At 37.8% G+C, this 19,464-nt stretch overlaps 1 protein-coding gene across 3 annotated transcripts in view; it reads right to left on the bottom strand.

Annotated features, from left to right (window-relative positions):
• Window positions 1–4,326: 4,326 nt before the first annotated feature.
• The window catches only part of inpp5d (inositol polyphosphate-5-phosphatase D), a 34,706-nt gene continuing 19,568 nt past the window's right edge, over window positions 4,327–19,464 (bottom strand). For 2 of the 3 annotated variants that reach the window (XM_088616642.1, XM_088616645.1), the window contains 11 exons: window positions 19,081–19,169; window positions 18,540–18,621; window positions 17,723–17,812; window positions 16,941–17,051; window positions 16,002–16,081; window positions 13,765–13,852; window positions 13,001–13,147; window positions 9,469–9,523; window positions 8,461–8,697; window positions 6,814–7,298; window positions 4,327–6,206 (listed from right to left, as the gene is read on the bottom strand). In XM_088616642.1, coding sequence (XP_088472768.1) covers window positions 6,157–6,206; window positions 6,814–7,298; window positions 8,461–8,697; window positions 9,469–9,523; window positions 13,001–13,147; window positions 13,765–13,852; window positions 16,002–16,081; window positions 16,941–17,051; window positions 17,723–17,812; window positions 18,540–18,621; window positions 19,081–19,169 — 1,514 coding nt within the window. In that variant the 3' untranslated portion in view covers window positions 4,327–6,156. The remainder of the gene's footprint in view (window positions 6,207–6,813; window positions 7,299–8,460; window positions 8,698–9,468; window positions 9,524–13,000; window positions 13,148–13,764; window positions 13,853–16,001; window positions 16,082–16,940; window positions 17,052–17,722; window positions 17,813–18,539; window positions 18,622–19,080; window positions 19,170–19,464) is intronic. The other variant, XM_088616643.1, reaches the window with a different exon arrangement.

Below are 19,464 nucleotides of genomic sequence, written 5' to 3' on the forward strand. Positions count from 1 at the left end.
TGTTGTCCCAGCCAGTTTATTTTCAGTCTTCACTGGGAGTTACTTATACTCTAAGCTTATGAACTGGATCATGCAACAGTGCAGCTTTAGAGTTTCTTTGTTTTTCTAATGAAAAGCACAAAAATACTATCGGCCCTTCACATAGTATCAGAAATACAGGGGTGTTTCTGAGGAAAAGTTCAACAAAAAGGTATACTAACAAGGTGAGTAATGTTTTGATATGAGTCACCAGACAGCAGCAAAATGTAATTTTAAAACTCAAGCCTGCTTTTCTGCTTCAATGTCTGTCAATGTAGTTTACATATTTTTTTTTGCCAGTTCCAAGCAATTTTAATCCAGAGAGAGAAATAAAAACCTAAATGAGCAAGTATAAACATGCACTTGCCTGCACCTTTCTGATTTTGGTTAAACAATGGCTTTCTGTGATCTTTCCACATGTGTTTGGTTTGTCCTAATCCTTTGTTTAGTAATACTTTTCTCTATTGCTCCTGTGATATTGAAATTATGAAACAATAAGGGTGTCGGTGGTGTCAATGTCAAAATTGTTGAAATTTTGTTGAATTTCGACTTTTATGTATTTTGTGAAGTTGTTAAATACTGTGTTGATACTTTAAGCTATAAACAAGGGGCATCTCTACCACTGATCATTAATAGAGATTAAATTCTGAGGTTTAATTTATTTTAAAGAAAACAAGTATCTTAAAGTATTTACTGTACTTGCTATAGTATAACAGTCCACTTCCTTCCATAGAATGTACAAATCATACTCATTTTCCAGCTGTGTCAAAATAAAAAGTATTTCACACAGTTCATTTTCAGATGGAATATTTTCACATTTTGGCTAAATAAAGCATCATAACATTTTTAAAATGTAGGTATGGTTGGACCTTTTGAGGAATAGGGATGTTTGATTAATATGGCGTCTGGTGCAGCTGTTCAGTTTGTAATAGAAACAACATACTGTAGGAAAGGCAAACCATGAAATTTAATAAAAACATATTTGCAGTATTTACCCTAGTTCCTCAGTTTTCAGCTGAGTATGCTCTGTATTAGAAACTTTTATGACATAACATTGGTTTTCAAAATGATTGAACATGATGTCTCCTTTTATTGTGGGAATGTAATTTTGTTTTAGAAAAGGTTGCCAGAAAAAAAGGTAATATGTTATTCAGATCACTTTTCACTGAATCCACCTAGGAAGATTCTAGTTCTGCTTTTCCACAGTCATTGTCCTCAACTGAAATACATAATTGCAGTTTCTACTCGGCTCTGCAGCATCTAGAAGCATGAAGGACAAAGATCATTGCTCCCCAGTCAGACCTTTATTTAATATGCTCAGCCTTGCTTTCAGATGGCACTGAAATGTTGTGTGCCAGAGTATGTTAGATGCAATGTTTTTTATCTCTCATTCCCCTGCTGTTCTCAGGACTCACCAGTAATGTTGTAAATTCATATTTATGTTGCTGAAATGAGATCTCTATTTTTTTCAACCCTACTTTTGGGACTTGATAAAGTATTATTGGTTGGTTTTCCCCTTTCTTTTTTCTCTTGCAATTAAGGTAGGTTTTTATCTATATTCCAACAATATTTGTTTGGAGAATAGTTTTAATTCAGATCTTTAATTTATACACGTTTTTTAAAAATATATTTTTAACATTTCCTTAAAAAACAGACAACAACAGAACTTTGAAATAACAATTCCCAGGCCAAATCAAACTATTAACTACAGCACCCTCTGCTAATTTGATAATGTGGCCATAGACAAAAAGCTTGTTCAAACAACAGCAGGCTTTGGTTAATAGGCAGAATAATTTGACACCACAAACCAAGCAGATGAAGGGCAGGTGTTCTCCAAGTCACAGCTGATTCAAAAACGTCACCTAAGCTGCAGTTTCTTTCGAAATACAAACACCTTCATGCAAAGTAATATACAAACAATTGAGATAACGCCTGGGGCTTCTTGTCAGTGAGGACATCTCAAAACTGGGCTTTAACTAGGCCCTGGAACCAAGCTGGAAGGCAAGCGCGGAGCTAAGTAGGGTCATATAAATGCTTTAAACCAAATTCCCTAGAAAGGAATGAGCCGGCTGGAAGACCACATGGATTAGTGTGGGGAGAATGACCCATTGTTCTTGTCTACTCATTTGAGCCTGGCTCCAGGTATTGAGCCCCGCATGCAGACTGTCAGGCTCGGAGGAAGGAAAAGGCTAGAGAGCATCATACCGAGTGCAGCGAAGAGAGCAATTTACTTAGCTGTTCAATATTAATTCTGTCTGGTAGAAACGTTTAGGAAGGTGATTTTAAAATCTATGCTTTTTGTCAGTTCTTTTCCATTTACATCATTAACACTTGCATACACAAGCAGGGATATTCAGTTGCGACGTTATTGATTTTAAAGTAATACACTAAAACAGGTGGAACTGCGAAACTGCTTCTCAACATTCTGGTAAGAAAAGAAGTGCAGTGTCGACTCTTTAAACAGACGTAGGGGTCCTTTTCAAACTGCGTTTACAGACATAACCGTAATTCCACTGAAGTCTGGTACCACTGTAACATTTCTGATTTGCATATTTACATATTTGTACGGCTTGCCCGTACTTGCAGTCTTAGTCTAGCTGACTTCCTGTTTCTATGTATGTCTTCTTTTTTTTTCAAGCCACCAAAACTTTGTCAGGGGAAAGTCCCTTTGTGTGTTTGGTGGTATATAGAATAAAATAAAAAGCCAATTGGGTTGGAGAGAATTCTTAACCCCTCTGCTGAAAAAAAAAACAACAAATGATCTTTGTTGTGCTATATAGTTATAAATCCCAGTTAAAATCCTGGAACCTAGAGTATGTGAAAATAATTGTCCTAGACATTTTTTGAAAGCCACTAGTTTGATTTTGTCCTTGATTGATTGTGTTATAGGTTGCATCTCCTGAACAATGCTAACATTTTCTAACCGTATAAACAAAATCTCATTACGTTCATTTATTTAGCATCCTTGTTTATGTCTGTATGTCTAGTAAATCATATTATTTATAAATGTCCTCAATTCTCTCACCAAATGTTGTTATGTACAAATTGAGGGATAAATTCCCTTTTTTTTCACAGTGGACGTGTTAGTCTTTTTTATTTGACATCTAAATATTGTCAATTAGAACTTGCTAGCAAGAATAATAAAGTAATAAATTATTGTTAAGAGAAGGTCACTACATGACGAGACCTATTTGGTCTGTCTTGGGTACATAAACACATTTCAAGGTATTCTGGAAGGAGCTGCTTTTTTTGTCTTTAGTTCCGGGGTTGCATGTGGGCATTATTTATTATTTTCACTTTTCATAGCAGAAATATCAGAGGTAATCACGTTTTTTGTAAATTAGGTATTAGTCAGAATGTCACACTTACAATATGTCTCTTACTGTTAATCTTTTATTGAGAGGGCTACTTACACCATATGTTATCATATAATCACTTTCTGGGAAGATATTTGCTTTTCCAGATTGCTTGTTAAAGTGACGGTCTTAGTGCTAAATAGCCTAATAAATAATAAATGGTTTAATAAATTAGATGGGGACTTGAAAGACATGTTCAATGTTCCTTGCTGAACTACAAATGGGGATTAGTCCTTGATCTTCCACAGGGGGGAGTCGCAGGCTGTAAAACATCTCTAGTGGGCTTCTTTCACTTGACCATATGTGACTGGTTCTGGTTTGTGTCTAAATAGACTCACACATGACGGGAACAATGAAGGCTGGATGAGCTAAATGGACAGCTCCTGTTTGTAACTGTTCTTATATTCTTAATATTTTACATATCAAAATGGCTAAACTTTACTTTGCAATGATTTGTACTTTGTTTAAAACAAAACCAAGTAATGATCAAGACTTATGCCCCGTTCTTTGATAATATATATATATATCTTGTATACTGTATATCTAAAAGCACCACTAGTGCTGTAAAGGAACTCTGAAATGACACCATGCTGCGAATATTGAATCTAGCTGTGTTGTTTGTGTGTTACTGTAAACTGCTGGGTGTCTCTGTTGTCCAGGTGTCAGCAGGTGTCTCATTCCTGTTCTGCTAGGTACTTAACAAATAAGACGGAAATTCAGTGTCTCACTTTATTTCTCATTAGTCAGCATTGTCCTTTTGAAGACACCAACTGATGTGAGTAAAAGAGTTTTCTGTTTTGCTTTGAGATTAACGTGAATGTAATACACGCCATTTTGAACAGGCTGAAACCACTATTCTCAAGATATAAGTAGGGACGTTACTGTGCTGTTAGAAAAATAAATGCATTCCATATTCGAAAACATAGGGTTATAATATTAAGAGATGAAAATCTTTGGGGATTTTTTTCCAGTTTTATTTTCAGGCATTTCAGGATACAGAACATGATATTAATCATTTCAGAATTGCACAATTTTTTTGCAAAATAGATTTCTTTAAAAACAATCAGTCTTCTCTGCCCTCTTCTCTACAGAAAGTACCTACATAGAGATTTTTCAGGCTAAATGTTTTTGCTCCAGTGCCTGTATTACCAGCGGTGGGTTTTGAGTATGTACTGTAGAAGAGACTGGATATGATATGAGTATCCACCTTAGGTAAGCGTCATATTTTGGTCTCAGCAATCCAGTGCCTATCCCTGAAGCATAGTATGCAAGCCGGACCTGAGTGCACATTGGACAGTGCACCAGTCTGCCACAGGCCCATAGAGAGAGCAGCAATGTAGAATAAACAATCAAACATAACCCAATGCCTTTGGTACAAAGCTGTGCACTGAAAGAATGTGCAAACTCATCATGCTGCCTGTGATATGCTCATATACAAAAGCAAATATTCGTGGGTGACTTCAAAGAATTTCTGCAATGCTTGTTTTTCAAAGTGCTACATGTTGTTTTTTTTTGCAGGGTGATTTACATTTTCTGGCAGCAACAGATGGCTTCAATCATTACGGTCTCACAAGTGAAAACCTGAACTGGCTTGAAAACAAGATGCCTGTGTGATTTGTTTACCTTTTCCCCCATAAGTGTGCTTACAATAGTATACACATTTACATAACCAAGTTATTACTGTAAATGGTCTCATTCTAAGTACCCAAAAGTACATTTATTCTCTAGAAGGACTTTCTTGTTGGATATATGCAACCATCCACTCATCCATTTTCTAACCACTTAATTCAGTTCTGGGTTGAGGGGGAGCCAGAGCCTATCCTGGCAAGCAGCTGGCACGAAAAATATTTTTCCTGTACAATACTTTGGCGTCCCTATCTAACTGTCCTAACTAATATTACTTGAAAACTGCTTGTGAAGGTTTTGAAAAATGCATTTTATATCTGTATAAAACAGATGTTTATAATGGCTGGGTGTGAAGTAGTATACTGTTGGTTAGATTTATACAGCATGGTTTTTCCTCAAGCTATACATGAAAAGCACAGGAAAGATTACAATGGTGAGCAAAACTTTAAATAAATTAACAAAACAGGCACATTCGGTGCACAATTAGTTAAAGCACTGCAATACACTGCAATAAAGATTTTTACATTCTTTACAGTCATTTGTATACATACAGTATTCATACACCCTGTTACTTTCCAGCTAAAATTTTTCAAAGGCGCTGTATAAAGCTGTAACCTTAGGAATGCCTTTCTCAGCAATCACTCTTGGTTTTAGTCATTTTAGTCATTTTATTTTGAAAATAATCACCTAATGTTGTTGACTTTGTGAATGGAAAACAAATCATTATCATTTGGAATATATGAAGTTTCTTATTTGAAATACAATACATTTATGTACCATTTCAAGAAAACGTCCTCAGGAAAGCATTCTTCTACAGTACTGGTGGTGTGGATCAAGTGATTATAGCCATAAGTTAAAAATTGAACACTTTTTTTTTTGGTGGGAGTCTGTAGAATGCAGGATGTTTCTTGAATCTCAGCATTTGTCAGCTACTTTAACAGTGTTGGGAAGATTTTTCTTGTGCTGTGGATTAAGGAGGGCTCCAGGTGGTGATGATTTCAATATGAAAGTGTAAATTTCCTAATTATGTGGGATAATTAGGAAATTTATCTGTGTGTCCAGATCCTGGAGTAATATATACAGTCCTTGTCAACTCGTGGTTGTAAGCTGATGTGAAAGCAGCAGTTCATCATAAATATTGTAAAACAATCACAGCTCATTTAACTGATCGTATCTTCTTATGAACCTGGAGAGCTTCCTGATTCACTGAAAAAAAAAAGGTAGGGAAAATTATTTTATGTTGCGAATGGACAGTGTCTATGTCTAAAACATCATACAAGAATAAAGAATTTCCATGTTAAACTAATATTTTTAATTTGAAATTAAAAAACTGAAACTCAAAAACATTAACAGCTGACATACAGAATGTCTGTTTGATACTAAGTATTGTGTTGCACTTCATTATTTTGAACTGATGGGTTTGTTTGTAAAATGAGCTGCATTAAACACTGGTATAATACTTGTATCGTGTCAAAGTATCTTGATCTTGTTCTTGGCATTGCAGGATATTTCTACTCCTTCTTTACTTTTCATTCATGCGTTTGTACAGTATGTACTGTATATGCGCATGAAAGTGTGCTCAGAAAAACTTAAACTGTCTGTTCGTCAATAGTCAAGCAAATTCTGTTGTTTTTTCATTTTTTTTTCTTCAATCCAGGAGTCTTTAAATAATGCTGATTAAAACTCCAGAAATCCAGAAATAAAATGGTGGGGAAACCTCCAATAGTCCTGTCTCGAAGCTCTGAGCGATGGACTGGCTAATCATCATCAGAAACGGCAGGACGCTAAGTTGTTTTCAGGGAATTCTGCTCACCTTCTTTGGGGAAGGGCTGGGCAGGTCGTGAAGGAAGACCATCTCCACCTCGTGGTCTGTTTTTTGCTGGGAGCTCTGAGCTGTCCCGGTAGTCTCTCGGTTTGGTTATGGGAGGTTCTGGCTGCCCTGCTGGCCGTGACTTGGCGGGCAAAGGTGGGCGATTGTTTGGCAGCACGCCCCCCTCTGAGCGGGATGGAACCACTGGCTTTTTAGTGATTCCAGGAGGTTGGAGGGTACTGGGGCTCTGCTGCTTGGTCTCAGAGCAGGTGAAGGAGCGGTTCCGGGGGGTGGGAACAGGGGGTGGACGATCTGCCTCCGAGTCCTGGGTCTTCGGAAAGAAGTACGGTTCCGGTGTTAACAGATCCTTGCGGTTGGCTCTAGGAGATTCCTGCTCCTTGTTGCGGCTGGCAGGCTTCGGCTTCCCCATGGCACCGTACAGAGGATTATCAAACATCTCCGCAGGCTTCCCATCCTCTGCAACAGACCTACAAGTACAGACACAGAGCAGAATCAACAGAAACAGCCTGACAACACCTCAAGGTGCTTCCAATGAGAAGGCCGACAAAACGGGCTTCACAGTAGCACAGTGAGATCTCTGTCATAAGATCACACAGTCTCCAAACAACTTACTTCAATCGTCTAACATTAGGCTTAAGTACAATCCTTGCACAACATTGGCTGGGCTGGAAGGTGTCTGCGAGCTTGTAGTGTTATTAGAGTCCTCTGTACGGACTTATCTGTGTGGTTTACTGCATGGCTGGGGCAAACAGGGACAGAATTATTTCATACCATAGTCGCAAATATCAATGATTCCAGCTTTGAGGATTGTAACCAGGAAAATCCGGTAATTTGCAATTCAATTTTTTCTTAAAAGAGAACTATTTTCATTGAGCCATTGCCCTCTGTCATAGCAAAAGGTTTCATCTAGCTAACCTTACAATGCGTTCATCAATCATAAACTTGACTTTTGACAAACAAACAATTTTGCCCACAGCTGCCCTTAGAGAAGGGAATTCATGTGCATGTTAAATAACTTCAGCAGCCACTCTGTAAAGACTAAAGACATCCTTCACTGATTGTTGATAGGTGGGATGCATTAAATGTATAATACCTTCCAAAATACCTTTCCCACAGCTTTCCCAAGGTGCTGCTTGGAAGGACATGGTGGGTGTTTTGGGAATGACAGTCAGCATCATGTTTTACCAGAATGGACTAGCCTAATATATTTTCTCATCTGGTTGACTGAGGGGCATTCCCAAATTCTATAATACCCTTATCAAGAGTTTTGTGTGAGATCTCATTTCTCAATTTCTTTTTCAGTGAATGCAGCCTGATGTCAAAACATACAGGAGGGTTTCCAGATTGGGAACCAAATTCCATGAGAGTTAACAAATGTTTCTGCTGTGACAGAATTTCCACAGTAACTATAACAACACAGGCACATGTACTGTATATGTTTCAGACTAAAGGAATCTTGAGACTAATACACGTCTGTTCTTGTGCTGCAGAAATATGGTTTTGGCATTTTACTCCTGGGAAGATGAAACAGTGCATCTATTTTGTGTTCACAAACCAAAGCTGGCTTTTCACAGCAAAACATACATCCAGAGAGATTTACAATCATTGCAGTAAGAGTAAAGTACTCACGGATGCTCAGGTAGTGGTTTTGCCGGGGGACTACGAACAGCCATTCCCTGGCTTGTCTTTTTGGGAGACAGGGGGGAGCGATTTGGAGGGGAGGACTCCTTACAACCAAATCCTCCAGGTGGGCTAGGTTTCTGAGGCATGTCATAGCTCCAGCCACCCTGATGAACCACATCAGATTTTAAGCCCACTCCCATATAACTGGGGTTAGTGATGTCAGTCGGAGAAGAGTGGGGTGACCTTGATGGCAGAGAAAGAGAGAGATCTAGGAAATGTGCAAAACATCCCACATCTCAAAATGAGCAATTTCCCCCTCTCTTTTTGTACAGTTACTTTTGCTTAAAAATATATGCTTATAAGAATATACTGTATGTATGCTATATACAATGGAGACTAAGGAGACTTAAATGTTACCTTGCATTGCTTCATCTTTTCAGGAGCAAATATAAAAAAAAATCCATCCCAGAAGAAAATATATACACACTTAGGAGTTTATTTAGGATGAATAATAATTGAATTATATCTAGTCAAAGTTATTTGTTTCACAATAATTCAAAAAGTTGCGCATCTGAACCAATCAGAAAATTAAAACATTTTAATTATCCCATTTTTTAAGTATTCAAGTTTATAAAAGGATCATTTTTTAATTAATGCTAGATGGTAGGTGTACTGTATGTCTTAGTGACAACACTACAAGATCTAAAGCAACTATCAGTTCCCAGTGGTCGCTTTCTAATATCAAGATGAGGAAACCAAGGGTGAGTTACCCATCTCACTGCATCCCAATCACGGCAAGTCAATTTTACACGCAATTCATGGTGAATGTTTGGCAGTGATATAACCCAGATGTGCTCTATTTGAACCCGGGGCTTAGTTTGCATTTCTGAGTGAATGTCACTTGTGGGGATACATTTTATAAATGAAAAATATTCTGTGTGTCCATTAGTCAAAAGTAAACATTACAGAGAGCATCTAAAGAACTCAAATTCCTCATGGCGAAAACAAACTTACTTGTTGGCCCCACTCTTTGGCAAAGCTGAGTCATCTCTTTCCACCTTGACGAAATCTACAATATAAACATAGATACTTGGTTACAGTGGTCGCACTCAGACTACGATCTGATCTATCCCAACCTAAGGACAAACTGTCTGAAACTGAATGGTTGACTTTGAATTTATACTGTAAACATTCATTTATTTGCTTGTTTTTGCCTTCTGTCTATGATTACCACTCATGAATTCCAAAGTCAGCTTTAAATGAAGAGCTCCTTATTATTCAATATTTAAGAAGTGTAACCGTATTGAAATGGCAAATCAGATATAATTGCACTTTTCCCTGTGATGTGTGACCTTTCACCACTTGTAGACACTAATGCTAGATAAGTTCATAGCCTTCATGGACAGCAACTAAAAGCTGATTTAGCATAAATACAACTCCCCATCTAGTACAGATAAGACTTGGTTGGTCCCGAAGGGAAATTGAGAATATTATATAATATTTCCTGATACAAATAATGGGAAAACTAAAACATTTTCAAAATTATAAATACAGTAAATACAGTATGAATAGAAGATTACTACAAAATATTTTCAGTAGTTCAATCAACTTCTAATTATCATGAAACAAAGCAACAAATCTAAAGAAATAGAATACTTCATACTTTAAGGAGTTAACTCCACTGGCTGAGGACATGACAGCTCTGACCAAATGTGGGTGCAAGCTTAAGGGAAAGAAAGAGTCAAGGGCTCAACACCACCGGTTGGACACCAGCGGAAGGGGGGATAAAGGGAGAGGAAATCCATCATTGTACCAGCCTGAGCCACAGGCACAAGGACAGGCAAGAACTGGCCAGACCCAGTGCAGACTGGAACCACGCACTAACTCCTTCAGAGCAGTGTGAGCATCAGCAAATGGTGGGGGGAAATTCTCTAGGGAAAGCATAAAGGACGACTAGGGAAACATGAGATAGGAAACAACGAAGATAGGCTGGGGCCGTAGGTGCGATATGATGGACACTCGACTAGATTGAAGAGGAAAGGGGGCTGGGGAAGAGAGCTGAGTGAGCAGGAAGGAAAAGTGGAAGGAAGTGGGGGGGGGTAGCTGCAGTTGTTCTGGAGCTCCAGGGAAGGTTGACGACATGGAGAAAACTGGAAAAAGAGAGCAGGCAGCATGGTACTATAGGTGCAGACAGCTTTCTGTGTTCCACAGAGAATGTGAAATCGAAGAGCTGCTTGCTCGAGAAGAAGCAAGTACAGTAAGTGACTTCAGTCCCAGCTTGTAGGAGGCTATTGAGTAAAGGTAAGTTCTGAGTAATGCCGAGTGCAACAAATGTCTGTTTCCAAGGAGACTGAAATGCTCAGTGCCAGAAAAGATGCTAGCAGATTTGTGGGGAGCCAGCGGGTATTTCCATGTAGGAGAGGAGAGTGTGAGATTACAATCTGACCGATCTTCTGTTTAATAATGGAATTACTGGCAATCCTGTAAATATTGGAATCTGTACTGAATCCCGGAAATCGGCATTTGGCTTTACCTTGAGTAGGTACTTCCTTTAGCCTCTTAGAAAGTTCTTTATCTTCTAGTAAGGGACTACACTACTATATAGAATCTTTCCAAGCCATCCAGGTTTGTAGTCCAAGCTTGTGATCTGGTCTCTTCAGCACAAATGTTCAACTAGAGACTGCTTACTAGGGCCACAGCACCACAAGATGCTATTCCCTAGACTTCCTGTTTCTTCAAGGCAGGGAAGGTGTACTTTTTAAACAATGGCTTCACCATTTTATGCTAATTATACCTATGCTGAGAGTGTTGAAAAACCTAGTCAGTGGTTCATCCAATCACATCATATGGTCCTTTTGGGAGTTTAGTTTCCATTTACCCACTTTGTGCATTTTCCACATTACAAAGGAGTTCTGCCACAGACAGCAGATTAATGGGGGAAACTTCAAATGGTAGTAATGGAGATGTGATGTTATTTCAGATGTTCGTGTCTTTAGAACACTCCCCATGATGTTGTGAGTTAAGCCAGAGTCACACTACAGGACGACACGACTTCTAGTCGGAGAGCATATCAAATTAAACAACTGTATTTTCTGAATCTTGCTGCCTTTTCTGTCCTAGAGGTTGTCAAACTATATGACTTGGAATCGCAGGGGGTGACATATTACACGATTCCCTCACAACTTTTCATCGTGGTCCAAAAGCTTGTGGGCACCATGAAAGTGCCGCTAGATCGCCTCATTTTGGCAGCTAATCAACGTGTAGCACACCGGAATAAGAGGGGGAGCACCGCACGAAAGGAAACAAACAACAAACACGAAACGACAAACACGAAACATTGAACAGACATCTGTGCTGGCTCCAAAGTTCGACGAGCCTCTCCTCCATTTGCACAGTCCAAAACACTCGCTATCCTTCTTTCCTTGGAGTAGCATTGTATAAATTGTACTTTCGGTTGGGCGCTCATTGGCTTTGACTGTTGCAGACACAAGAGCCCACCCCTACGACTTGTGACTGGTTACAAGAAAATCAAACCTGTTTGAGAGTCGTAGGGGCTACTACCAAGAGGGCTATAACTGAGTCGCTGGGGGTGTCATACTACACAACTGACGGTAATGGGCACGCGCTGCAACTTGCTGTGATTTTCTTACGATTATGTAAATGAAGACTACGATTGAAAATCCTAGGAAAAGTCATGTAGTGTGATGCCGGCTTTAGACTCGCAAACTACTTTCTGACCACGTACAGTATTTGGGTGAAACTTTGTCCTCTTCCTTGTGGAGTTACAGCCTATTAGCCTTTTCTTTCTTGATGATCGAAAGAGGGAAGGATTTTTAATTTTTTTGAAGCCATTATTAGGGTTTTTGTGGTTAATAATTCTTCTCAGTCTTCAGAGAGATTAGACTTTTCTCGTGGTGACATGGTGGTAGTGAGTTTTTATTTTCTGTCTCATTTAAAATTAGATATCAATGAAGTTGACTTCCAGAAAGTACTATCTACCGTTCAAACTTTCAGACAGATTTGTACAACTACTAGATGACTTAAACATATATTTATTTAAACATATTCACAGGCTTCAGCTAACATTCTACATTATACATTTAGAAATATGTGTACTTTTTTTACTGATCTTCTATTGACATCTTCTGTATTATTTTTCATTTACTGTAAACCCTTATTTAGACTTGCATTTACTTTGCTGAATTTACATCATCAAGTGTATGGAATCTTTAGGAGGCTATGGTTTTTCTGTCAAATTTATGGGATGTGTACAATAAGGCTATTGACAGTGAATGCAAATAATTAAACTGGGTATGACCAAAATACTTAACAGAGTGCAATTAGAGATATACTGTACAGTAAAACATAATCTTTAACCCAATGTTAAAGTGAAAGTGAAAGTCCATTTGCTTATTGTTAAAAACATTGTACTTCTTTGCATGATAGAGGGGTACAAAAAGCCGAACAATGCAAATCTCATTTGCGCTGGCTTGGCTGGAGCTGAAAACACCTAAAAGCATACAAACAGCTTTGCGTGTGCTCTCACCATAAAGTTTCTCAGTCTGCTTGCCCTCAGAAGTATGCAGCTGGATGCTACCACTTAACGTCCCTGTCAGTTCTCCATGATGAGTCAGACGGATGTGGAAGTCTGTTTTGGAGGACTCTGCAGACCGTAGAGCCACACAGCCTTCCCCTACAGTTTTGTAAAAAAAAAGTTTTTAAAACCTTAAAATAAGAAGTTGTGCTTTTGAAAAGCCAGTCTTTTGTGGTCATTCTCACTTCAGAAAACCTCTACCACTACATTACATTTACAGAAAACAAAATTAAATCTGAGCTTGCTTTCTTTTTTTACCTTGAATCTAAAAGAGATTAAATAATTACAATACTTCTTGTTACCTTATTTGATAGTTTCTAATCTTTATGCATGAAGAAACGGTATTGTCTAAGAATTAAAAATATGAGTACAGCCAAAAAAATCAGATCATTAAGGAACTGAGAGAAGAGATGAAAACTATCCCAAGTCTTGCGTCAGTGAGGATTTAAAGAGAACTGAACCTGGATTATTTCTGTATTAAATCTAGATTTCACAGGATCTTCCATGCTGATGTAAGAGGGCTGCTCCCCATTTCTCAGTGTTCAAAGAAATTAAGCAAGACTATTGTTTACAGGACTATATATAATAAATGTAAAGGTTTTGATCCTATGTTTTGCTTAGAGAAAAGGACCCAGCACAGAATCTTTTGGGACAGTCATGTGAGATTACATGTAGATAAAATCCATTCTTAAATAACCCAAATCTCCTGCCCCTACCGAAGGATTCATCACTGTCTGTTGACTTCACACAGATGAGTATATGTTGGTCCAATAAATATTCTGGATCTGAGATTATTGGAGTAAGCTGGGAAAATAAAAGATACATGCCATCAACAATCAACAGGTTGCACTAACAACCAACCTTATGAATTTGACCTTACACAGTTATACACAGTTTGACCTTAAACAGTATATTCTTCATAATCAGTACATGTTGGGTTATGACAAAATTAGCTGTCCTATTCAAAAAACTATATCATATTAATTTTGCACTGTGGAGCACTGCATTTTATATTCTAAGAATGAAATGCATGCCTAGAACGAACTGCAAAGCTTAATATGAATGCACACTGGTGTGCAGTGCCAACATCTGTCAAATAGTATAGTCTAATTGAACAGTCCAACCAACATCACCAGTTCTTGTAACTGATATTATTTGAATTTTCTCAACCAGTTTCACCCTTGTTATGTTACCATACTGTACCTATATAATTACAAAAATATTTCCTTACTAATTGAACTGGGAGGAGTAACTTAAGAAGTATGATAATGTAATTTGATATGTTGATCATTATGCATAAAGACAAAAACATTTTATTAAATAGCTTGGAACACAAAGATTCTATGAATTTTATTAATGTTCTTTCAATTCAAATGATTTTAATTTTGACCTTCAAAATAACATTTATTTCAGTAGTTCGGTCAAATTCTAATGATGATTAAATAATCTGAGAACTACTGTATATAGGGACAGTGGATTTAATACTTGTTGGCATTAACTTGCTTGGCTGAGGCAATGGCAGTGCTGTCAAAAAGTCAGCACTGTCACAACCCCCAAAAGGATTGCCCAAATACGTATGCAGAGTATGCAGAGTTCTTCCAACATGGAGCTAACTACGTGTCAGTTCAGCAGTAACATTTTGTGGAAACTGAGAAGATCCATGCATAGCATGTAATGAATAAGAAGTGTGAATGATGCAGGCTTGAGCTTTATTTAATTAAATAGATTTGGACACACAATGTTTCAGGGGAACAGTGATGGAGAAAGAAGTGAATGAGAAGTAAAATGCAGGTGATGGAGTGCAAATCAGTGAACATGAGACAGCACAGCTACCAAACCCTAGCTGAATTGAGATTGGAACTTTGTAATGGGCAGCGGGAGACACGGCAGATACCTAGAAAAGATGCCTGAAGAAGAAGAAGAAGAAAGGAATGTACAAATTTTGAAGCAAGCACAAAATTGTGAGCTTCATGAAAGTGCTGTAAGTCGCCATGTTGTTGCAAAACCCGCATTCGAATTCCCTTGCAACAGCTAGTCGCCGTAATTACTATTGTAATGTGATGTATGAGCAAATAAGAACAGGTTTCACAATATTTCACAGCAGAGATGTGAAATAACGTGATCTACATTTAGAATTAACAAGTAAGTAATATTTGTAGGCAAAACCATCTTGAAATCAAAAGCAATATTTCTATTGGATTAAAAGCGATGTTTTCACAAACTTGCTTATTTACAATGTAATAAGGCCGCAATGCGTCACCCCATCGAAGAACATGGTGCCGTGGTTACCTGGAAATTTTGTTTATTTTGTGATGCAAAATGTTACTGTGTATGTTTTATTTTTATTCAAATAATTTCTGTCTGTCCTTTGGTTTGGTCTGGTCTTTACCCTTCAGGTCAGTGGAAATATGATCAAAGGAGATTTCCAAGGACCTCAGAAAAAGTGTCGCTGATGCTCATCAGTCCAGAAAAGGTTACAAAACCATTTCTAAACAATTTCGGTTTCTATCCAACCACTGGCAAACAGTCTACAAATGGAAAATATGGGTTATCCCTGACGTGGTGACCCTATCCAGGACCAGTTGTCCTGCCAATATATTTTTAAAAGAACATCTCCAGGAATGGGGAAAGTAAGGCTCTCTGTATTTCTATGTGTTCCACTGATGTGGCATATGTAAGTCTCTCATTCCATAGTGAGAAAGTAAAAAAATACTGCAGAAAATATTTCTGTCTCAAACTTCAATTAGGGAATGAGAAGTGAGGATCACAAGCAATAGCCACACCTAGCACATAAGTGTTGAGACATAGGGCAAAATGTTCTTTGGATCAGAGGATTATGGCTACATAATGTGAATGAAGCAACCAGAAAACCAAGCTGTATGCTTCGATCTGTTACTATAGCAGATAGCTATATAGCTGATATATATACAGTATATAGAAAATTACATCTTACCTCAACTTGTGTTTGAAATCGCACCTTCAGGGACTCGTCTGAATGCTCCTGGTTCTCTCCCTCGGGACTTTTTACAAAATCTGAGGGGAAAAAAAACACATAATTGTGACATATGGCATCCTCATGGTATCCACACACATACTGTAAGGTGTAAATAAATAGAATGCAGCTACAGGGAATAAAGTGCAATTATGATATAAGTCTGGGTGGTGCATTGTAACAGGTAAGCCTTTAGATTTGAGACAATTCTTGTACTTTGAGTGAGATACTTTACCCCACAATACACCAGTCTATCCAAATGTATAAATGGAAACCAGAATTTCTCTCCCACCTCATCCAGAAATTCCAAGGGATGGGCATCCCGTGTATAGCAGGAGTCACATGCTCTGTACACCTCTCAACACCACTGAAATTGAAACAAGGATGAGCTCTAGCCTGGTAAAACACTGTAGTACAGACTTTACTGCTGTACGTGTATAAGTTAGGGTAAAGTATTACTACCCCACTCACTTCTGAGCAGTGCTCCAAGGAGCTGCTGTAAGTGTGCAGTTGGGTGGAGGAAAGAATGAAGGAGGACAGATGTGTAAGATTACAATTTGACCTGAAACATACCTGCAGTATTTTTGGCAGTATCACAGTAATTTTGGCTTAACCCTCTTGGCTGAGGGTCAACCCCTAGCCTTAGTAGGAGGCTAGAACCACACTGCAGAGCGTGGAGTGACTAAGGAGCAGCTGCAGAAGGTTGAGATGAGGTGGGGGAGAAACACAAAAGATGACCAAGAGGAGGGGATTATGCATAGTATTTATATTTTTTATGTGAGGAAAGGATGTAAGGAATGATTACGATTACTGACAGCTGTGGTTAATGGAACTGGACTGTTCTCATTCCTCCCAAACCTTTCGTTATAAACTCCATTTGAGTTAAAGAAAGCTTCTTACTCTCCAAGCAGCTCGAGTGGTACTCAATGAAAAATTTGGTTTTGGACTTGGTCTTGAAACTGGCCACACAGTTCATGAATTTGATGGCACCCAGAGACTCAGTGTCAGGATCTAAACAATAAAAAAAGAAAAATGGATGGAAACTTGTGTAACATACTGTAGTTAAGAGAGATTCTCACATCAACAGTCTGACATTCAACAAAGGTAACTTCATTTGTCAAGTTAAAGTAAAATACAATTGGAAACCTTTTCAAAACAGTAAAGGGATTTTCCTTCCAGACGGGTTACTTTAAGACTGCTTTTTCCATAAGGAGCTAAAATGTGCATTTCCCAAGACAATAGACTAGACCAAAGTGTATATGGCAGCAGAAAGTTTTGACTTGCAGATAAATCCCTTTTATTGATGAATCTGTAATTTCCTAAGTGTGTTACTAAGTATATGGTGTGTCTACACGGGGGCACTAGAAGATTCAATGTAGCTTTGAAAAAGAAACCGTTACCAATGAGAAACATGCCCTGATTTTCTCTAATGCTCTCATTTTTTTATTTCTTGAGGAATTTGGAAGTTTTATTACAATCATTTGTGGAGAAAATGGTATAAACTCAAGCATTGCTGATACGATTTTAAAAGAAATGAGATATTCTCACATTGTATATGACCAGCGGGCTCAAAAATGATGGGAGTAGATTATATAAATGTGGTTCTTATTATTTTCAGCTGTGCATGTATTCTTAATATTTGGGCAAGAGTAATGGAGAAATAAAAGCAAAAAAAGACCAACTGTTTTTGGAGACAAACTGTGATGTCACTCCGATTTCAAATGTTGCAAATACAGGAGAATGGTCACTTGTCATGATGTCAGTGGTACACCCTGCAAAATTTCAATAAATAAAGAACCTTTGTAAAGAAAGAGCACTACCATGGAATGGATAACCTGATGTTTTTGACATCTTCAGTACTTGACTTGAAAGCAAAATTTGAGGAAACTAAAACTCGGATATATAGCCTAAGGTTATTTTGCATGATGAAAACAATATGGGAAACTGAGAAACTGTTATTACAATTTTACTTTGATAGTAGAGGCGATATTGGTAATCTTCTACTCATATAAACCCTGCCACTTGTGAAATAAGCATAGGACATGCAGATTAGGGCTATAGATAGTGAATCAATATGTTAATTATAATAATTCTCATTATAATTATTATCATTGTCAAAAGCATTAGAAATGCCAATTTAAAAATCAAAAGCAAACCCACTGTATAAATACTATTGTGAAAATATAATCATGTGTAATATTTTGTACTGTGTTAAGAAATATTTGTTATATATAATACAAAGGATCCTTGAAAACCCAGCAAAATCTTAAACCATAAGGAAAAGGGATATTTTGGTTCAATAAAGGATTTATTTAACATGTCAACCATAGATGTTACACTGATAGTGATTAAGAGAATAACAAAATCTGTAAAAAGGAGAGTGGCCCTTACTGGCTAGGATCAGGTGGCCTTGCATTATGCTAATATCACCATACATTTGGAGAAAATATGTTTAACTCAATATAAAAATAGCATGTACTTAGAGCATGACATACTGACCGTAAGACTGACAAACCACATGGGCCATTGGGTACGATTTCCAAAGAACACGGTCACACCAAGAGGGAAGGTTAAATTTTGTCTGGAAGGACATGTTGGACAGTTTAATTTTTGCTGTGGATTGATATCATGTACCTCCTGTTCATGAATCAAGAATTCATGCACTACTCCTGGCCTTGAATAGAAGAGTGTTCTGGGTCTGGATGCATGTGATGACCTTAGCGAATTGCTTGTTTGTTTTTATTGGATGCGTTAAAGACGTTTCTGTGCTGGATTTTTTAGGTGGCGCCAATTCAGTTTTCTTCTTTTTCCTTTACAAATGTGGAATGAACAGCTACGCATCCTCTCAATTTGGAATCCACATTGTAACACTTTAATTTACTAATTGAATTTCATCTCTAACTATATTAAAATGTAAAAAATAAAATAAGTAAAAAATGAATTTTCATTTACTATCACAAATACTATCAGAGTCCTTTAAGTAAATGAATTTAATAGACATACAGTTTGGGGTGGATTTGAAAAGAAAAAGAAAACTCACTCCCGTCGCCTTGGCTTTAGTGTAAGCATATCTTTCACGTGTGTCTCTTTCAAAACGATAGGTGGGGGGAAATGTAATGTCTTCTTCCTCTATGAAAGAGAGAGAATGTTATTAGAAACCACCAGTAAGCAAACCTCTCTGCCCCAACAATGGTAGCTGGCATATGAAAATGGTGATGAGGAAAACGTCAAACAAAATGTTGCAGAGTAATGTCACAATGTCGCTGAAAAAAAAAGTAAACATCAGTGCTAAGCTCAAACCAAACCATTTTGTGAGCATTCCTAAAATGTGCTTTTACGTAAGAGACAATAAAAGTTACACTCCTTCACCGAGCCAAGAGATAGATGTCACTGCGGCATAATAAAATGAAAAGCTCAGTTTACA

Source organism: Lepisosteus platostomus, chromosome 2 (assembly GCF_059453375.1).
Source record: "Lepisosteus platostomus isolate fLepPlt1 chromosome 2, fLepPlt1.hap1, whole genome shotgun sequence".
NCBI lineage: Eukaryota > Metazoa > Chordata > Actinopteri > Semionotiformes > Lepisosteidae > Lepisosteus > Lepisosteus platostomus.